General features: G+C 38.4%; 1 protein-coding gene across 2 annotated transcripts in view; it reads right to left on the bottom strand.

Moving 5' to 3' along the window:
* Window positions 1–859: 859 nt before the first annotated feature.
* The window catches only part of LOC121858693 (RNA-binding motif protein, X-linked-like-3), a 167190-nt gene continuing 160681 nt past the window's right edge, over window positions 860–7368 (bottom strand). For both annotated transcript variants that reach the window (XM_042355273.1, XM_042355272.1), the window contains exons 5-7: window positions 7140–7281; window positions 6025–6170; window positions 860–3305 (exon numbers count right to left, since the gene is read on the bottom strand). In XM_042355273.1, the coding sequence (XP_042211207.1) occupies window positions 3177–3305; window positions 6025–6170; window positions 7140–7281 (417 nt within the window). In that variant the 3' untranslated portion in view covers window positions 860–3176. The remainder of the gene's footprint in view (window positions 3306–6024; window positions 6171–7139; window positions 7282–7368) is intronic.

Here is a 7368-nt window from a genome sequence, read left to right as displayed (position 1 = left end):
CTGTATACTGTACACGTGTTGGATCTATCAGTGTGTTCACGTGGGTCAGTCATGGAATGTACATCTACGGTCTACCACACAAGTTTTTTCCACTTGTTTTTCCACCATTGTCCACTGTCCAGTGTGTGTCATTATATCTGAAAACCCTAAATCTGGAACTATACTTAGAAATTTTTAAATTTTGATTGGGGCAGACAATGGAAGGTGTCCCTCCATAATTCGTAAAATCTCATAATTTGTAAGTACTAGAACCCCTATCGTTTTGAATTACAGTGGGGGTATGCTATAACGAATCTAATTGGTTCTAGAACCTCGTTCGTTATAGCATTCGTTTGTTATAGGGGTAATCCGTTGCAGGCCCCCAAATACAACCACTTAACATTGAAAAATATAATATAAAATTGTAAAAAGTGCATAAATGTGCATTTAAACTCCTGAAATAAAGAATATCATTAATACTTGTAATAAAAAATAATAAATTGGTACAAAAAATAATAAAAAATATTGTTCGTTGCGTTCACTGTAGAATTTTCGTACGTTTTAGCATTTTCAATTTTATAGGGAAACCATTCGTTGCGTAAATATTCGTTATATAAACCGTTCGTTATGACATACCCCACTGTATGGAGTTTTTACTGTAGGTACTCCTTGAAATGCTGAATCGGGATTTGGGGTCAAAATTGTTGTTATAGAAGATTTTGTTTATAAATTTAAATCTGGTGTTGAAACACGATTACTGACCACTTGTAGTCCATTGATATCAAGGGTTTACTGTATAAATTATTTACCAATACATACCTCCTCTGCTTAAACACTTGAGTCTGTTTGTAACACATTTGTGGTTACAGACAGTATAACATTAATGTATAAAATTTTATTGTTTTTTACAAGAGAATATGTTCTGATAGCATATTCTTCATACAAAATATACACACAAAAGGATCAGCTTACTGTGACTGCAGAGGTGCAATTGTTGCACAATGACCAAAGAATTAAATATCTTTAGTGTTGAAAGACATGCACTAAATAAGGACACACTAACTGTTGAATCAGTCAGATCATTATCATATAAACATAAGAAAAAGTATGCTCAGTATCATGGATTTCATAGAACATATAATTAGCATAAAGTCTTTGTCTCTGCATTAAGCAAAATTTATATATATATATTATTTCAAGCTACAACAATTTTCCACATAGGAACTTTCACACGTCACGCACACAACAGCATCAAACTAACTATGCTGACGCAGATATGTTAACCAAAGATATTACTCCTTCCACACAGATCTTAAAGAGGTTTATTATCCTAGGCAAGTTTATTAGAATTCAGCAAGAGTGGAATACAATTGTTAATTGAAAATAGAGGCAAAGATACAAAGTACTGTACTGGCTGGAAGAGGTAGAGTTAATAATTGCCCTTAACATGACCAACTGACCTGCATTATGGGCTTGAGGAGAAATAAGTTTCATTTTTGCCAAGGGTGATTAGGTGTATATATATATAGCAATGTTTTCCACACTCACTGAATAATACATTTCAAGTATGCGTTACTACTTGTTATAACAGAAAAGATGATATGTTGCTTCTTGTTAATAACAGCTTCAAAGTGACCAGTTGAGCTGTTGGTAGCTAAGGCTAGGGAGGGATACAGGAGAACCTACTAATAGCACACTACACAGGAGGTTATAATCAACTATATTAATACTCTACACCCTGAGGAATTGTACCTCAGTCACCTCAACTTCATTTATACTTAACTCTTCTCAGAAAGGTACAAAACACATATGTGGTGAACAATGTAAAATGTAATCATTACAGTATAATGGTTAATCACAAGTTTAACAATGTTACATAATATTCAATGGAGATTGTCAGTCCTTAGTTTAATGATTACAGGTACTTGTAAATTTTTCCAGTGGACTACAGTAAACCCAGAGATGTAGAGTAATCCACGTGTAAAATTTACCCAAGGGATCCTTTGAAGCAAACACATGAGGCTTTGAAAGGTCAGGGAGATCAATCCGCAAAAATAGTTAGTTTAAGGTTAGTAGTAGTTAGTTAAGTGAAAGCGTAGGCTGCTATCAAAGCTTTGTTGTTGAGAAAAATAATCTACACAAGTTAGTGCGAACGAAGAAATAAGTTAGTACTACAGTATTAGATTTGTTAAAAAAAACTAAGGAGTGACAGACTTACCATACATAAAATGATGAAGCTGTTCAGTGCTAACATATTTAAAGAAGTACTGTATATGTGTTGTGTTCTTAGTCATTTGATTTTAGTATATTATTAGAAATTATTATACAAAACATAACAAAATATGTTAACTTATAACTGGTTTGAGTATTTAAAAAAAAAAGCCAAGGAAACTAATGTCTACAAAGTAATGTCTACAAAGAAACCACTAAATTATACTTGACAGTTGCCATGCCCAGCACAAAACACTCTTCACTGCAGTAGTTCACATTCTTGTTAAATATAGCACATGTCTGAGACCTAGATCACAATGGTATCTTCGAACATACTGCAGTGGAAAGTTAGTCTACACAACAAAAAGCACAATAAAAGCAAACTACCTTTCTGTCCCTAACCCATCTGTCTTCAACCAGAGGCCAGGAAAACAATGGCACTTCCCAGTAACTAGATGGATATTGAGCAGTAAAAATATTAACATGGTCTCTATATTTTGAGTGGTCCCCAGTCTTCATTATTACAGTAAGGAGGCCAGTTACAGTTTCCAGGATGCCTCGTGGTTGAAGACACTCAACCTCATTAATGAAAAGGCTTATGAAGTATACAGGCACTCAATATCTGACCAACCAATGCATTTGACGTGCAAAAGGTTCATTCTTGAGCACTCAAAACTTATAATTATTTTCTGCTTTCTTAATGAGGCCATCAAACTCTTCAGCCTGCTGAGAATGCAAATTTATGTCTCTAGAGTGTTCTTGAATAATACACCTAAATTCTTATTTCTATTAAGAATTCAACAAACAAAAACAAGGTTCGGTGATAATAATGGAACTATAGATTTCCATCTAAATAACTGAATACTACAAAATTTTATTCATGACTGAACCCTCATAGATTCAAAATTTGCATTCTAAAATCAGGCAACTGTCTGAAAATATCGACTATGCTGGTTGTTGCGCCAAAAAATCCCTTGGGCAGTATCCTAGAAGCGGTCTTTGGGAAGTGTTGACATTTCAGACTCATGAAGAAACTGAATTTCTTGAAGGTCCATGAATTTCTCCTGATCCTTTATGTGAGCATAATTTGCTGCCAGGCACATCAAATAGTGTACCTGAAATGAAAAGGAAAAAAGATATTAAAGATTGTTTTAGATATCCAATAAGTTTTTCAAGAAATTGACACTTTTATTGCACCACTTTGATATCTCCCCTTTCTTTCAAGTTTCTGTAATGCCTGATCTACCAAGTATGAAAGGTTAAGAGGAGTAAAGATAATCCAAAGTGGATGAGTAACTAATATATATACTGTATAGTACAGATAAACCTCAATTTACGATGTCTCGATATATGATATTTTGCTTTAACAACAGTGATGTTTTAAGACCACCTCCCTATTTACAATAAAAAAATCACACTAACGATGGCTATCGTAAGACCAAACTCATTGCAGCATGGAATATGAAATGTATCTCTCACTGCACTTGTCAGCCACAGCGTCATCTACCCGGTTCACTGGTCCTGCACTTTGTTCCATGGTGGTTGCGTCTGCCTGTGATCATGTAACTAAACAATTATCAGTCAGTATTGCTGTTGTTGTTACTTATAATTTTTTATCCCTTATAGTAAGGACATCACTAACATTTATATTGTACTGTACTCTGTTTTGGTGACTATAAAATGATTTTTCCTATGCTTTTGTGACTGTAAAGTGCTTTGGCCGTTTACCAAGTGTGTTGCTGAGACTTCTGCGTCTGGGAAGGCCAAGGTGCCCAGGAAAACAGCGTCTCTGGAGGTGAAGATTGATATTGTGAAGCAGCAAAGGAGAGGTGAAGGAGCGTGCTATATTGCTAAAGAATTTGGTCTGATTCAGTCAACAGTGTCTACCATCGTCAAGAAGGCACCGGAAGTGAAGACCATGTTGCAGAATGTGACCCCAGTCTCCACTTCTAGATTATTAAAGAAGCGTGAGCCTGTCATGGAGGGGCAACTCCAAGACTGGATTCAGGACCAGACTCTACACTGCTTGCCTCTCTCCACAGTGATCTTCATGGCAAAAGCCAGCAACATCTGGACAACACTGAAGGCAGAGAGCGGTGAGCAGTGCCGTTGAGGCCCATTTCAAGGAAAGTCCTGGGTGGTTTCAGCGGTTCAAGAAGCACGTCAATCTATACAACCTTTGTCTGATTGGTGAGGCAACCAGTGCTGATGTCGTGAATGCTAATGCCTTCCCAGCACTCTTGAAGGCCTAGGTAGAGGAAGGAGGATACACTGCCAAGCAGGTCCTGAGCTTCGACGAGATGGGCCTGTTTTGGGAGAAGATGCCCTCGAGGACTTTCCCTGCCAAGGAGGAAAAAAGAAAACTGCACCAGACTTTAAGGTGACCAAGGACTGCCTTACATTGCTGCTTGGGGGCAATGTGGGCAATGCTGAGAGGGACCTTAAGTTGACTCCAATGCTGGTGTACCGCCTGGGTCACGACAGTGTTATGCCAAAGTTATGAGGTTGGCTACCTCTCTAAGCGCCTCAAGGAAGACGCCGCCGAGCAGAACATCACCAACAAGTTTCTCCTGATCCTCGACATTGTGCCTTTATACCCACCTACAATGGGTGAGCAGACAGACAACATCAATGTAATGTTCCTGCCCTCCACCACCATCTCAATCATCCAGCCAATGGATCAGGCATCATCATATCCTTCAAGGCCTACTACCTGACACAGCTGTTTGAGGCGGCAGATAGAGAAAAAACCAACCATCAAAGAATTCTGGTGCAACTACATCATCAGGCACGCCACATATAACATCGGCAAGTTGTGGAAAGTGGTCACACAGAGCTGCATGAGCAGCATGTGGAGGAGAGTGTGGCCTGAGTGACTGCACAACTTTGGTGGCTTCATCAATGTTTTAGCTGTACACCACAACACCAACAGCATCTCCAAGGAAGCTGGCTTTCAGAAAATTTATGAGGGGAATGTGGCTGAGGTCTTGGAGAGCCACTCTGAATTCAGCAAAGAGGACCTGTTGCTCCTGGAACAGCAGAAGGCCGTGGAAAAGTCAGCAGGTGAGGAGGACAACCCTGCACCCATGACGCTGACTTTGAAGGTGTTGAGCACTGTCAGCAGGAATTTGTTTGTGAGGCCACTTGTGGAGTAGGACATGCTTTGTTACATGAAACTGTACCTGGAGAAGAAGGAGGTGCACCAGACAACAATTGCCTCATTTTTCAAGCTTCTGTCACAGTCAGAGCCATAACCCTCAACTTCAGGAGTCAGAGCCATAACCCTCAAATTCAGGAGTCAGCAGCCATGCAGGGTCCTCTTCATCTGATACCTCTCCAGTCCTACTCAGGAGCTTCACCTTCATTAGGCCAAAGCCTACACCTCCAGCCCCATCCTAGGACTCCGACTCCCACTCTATCTCTAGCCTCACTGAACTCCCCAGAGGCTGTGTGAGAGTCAGAGTGACGTCTCCACTCCACCTACAAGTCCCCCCTTAGCCTTGAAGGGACATGTTATGATGAACAGGCTTGTTCATAATGATGTGGTGAGTGTTGTTTAAATGTTTCTTATTTATTTTGTTAGTGTGGGATTTTATTTTATTTATTTTTTTGGTGATATACGAGTGTGTCGGATTGGCTGGGAATGTATCCCATTGAACCCCATATTAAAATGAACTTGATTTACGATGGGGTATTCAGAAATGTAACCCCATTGTAAATCGAGGTTTACCTGTACTGTACAAGTTTGATCATTATCACCCAAACTAGTCTTGTTGCTAACTTTTAACTACTCGGTAATCATGTTATATTTGTAATAATGAATTTAAAACTCACTAAAGACAGAATAACCAAGAATGCTGATACTGATGCTAATATGAACATTATTTCAGCATTATTGACATAGTCCTTGCAGAATAGTTTCCTTTCACCAGTACACACTCTCTTGTCCTCTTCCGGTGTTCCCTCAGGGAAGAGAAAACCTGTAAAAGATAAATATGTCAAATAGATCTGCAGGTATTTCTCAGTTAACACAATAGATATGTTCCTAAAACAGATCACCCGAAGCAAAAATGTGTAAAGTAAAATTAATAATGCAATAAGAAAATATGTTGTGTTTGACAGGAATGTCTCACAAATATTAATGTATCAATATGATTATTATAGAACGTACTTTATCTATGCATAAAGTAAAAAAAAAAATAATAATAATAATATTAATGCAAATACTGTATAGTACCAAGTAATAGTTATGCAACACTCTCCCCCCTACATATTGTAGTTCCATCTGCCAGTGAGAGATGGAACTTCTCCACCTTAACCATCAACCAATTTTAGGGGTTAATGGAACAATGTAAATACATCCCCACTTGGTTGTTGCCAGGGTGATTTATTCTTAGTTTTGTGAAGTTCTATATTCATTGTTAAGTAGAGCAATGAACAAGCAAGTTACAGCAGGGTACATAGTTTCAGTGACTAAACCATCAAAACCTACAATGGAAAAGTATTAATGAATGAGGTACTGTATTTACACTGGTCTAGTTACCCCTAAAATTGGTTGATAAGTATGGAGGAGGAAAGGTTCCACCTCACACTAGCAGATGGAACTACAGTATGTGGGGAGAGAGTGTCGCACAACTATTACTTGTGACCGTAGAGTCAAAGCTCAAATAAAAAATCTGCATGGGTTCTGACTTAAAGTTCGCACTTAGGTTTGAGTGTGAGTTTGTTAGTTTGCCCACTCCATGTGCTGCTGTCACTCCAATTTCATTTCAATGTGTGATGCCTTTCTCACATTAATGAACAGAAGAGAATTTTGCAAGGAAGGACAAACAAAGGTACCTTTATACTTCCCCCTTCCCATACTCTACAACGGGAGTTTAAAAACAAGTGCCAAACATAATACAGTACAGTATATGTAAAGGCAAAATAATAACCCAGTTAATACTTACTAAACTGATTGTAGTCAATACACTCATTCGGAAGGATATAGAGACACTGGAACCACGCAAGAGTGTAGAAGAGTGTCACAATGATTAATGCAGCAAACATCAGCAACCATGCCAGTGACAGCAGGTATGTGATGCCCATAAACTGTTGTATGAGGAAAAAAACAAAAAACATTACATCTTCAGCTTTAAAAGAGGCAGGAGAGTGAATTTAAAATGTACAGTACATGGC

Source organism: Homarus americanus, unplaced genomic scaffold (assembly GCF_018991925.1).
Source record: "Homarus americanus isolate GMGI-L3 unplaced genomic scaffold, GMGI_Hamer_2.0 scaffold74, whole genome shotgun sequence".
NCBI classification, from domain to species: Eukaryota; Metazoa; Arthropoda; class Malacostraca; order Decapoda; family Nephropidae; genus Homarus; species Homarus americanus.
Note: the sequence above shows the minus strand (reverse complement) of the source record. Positions and strands in the feature narration are given on the sequence as shown.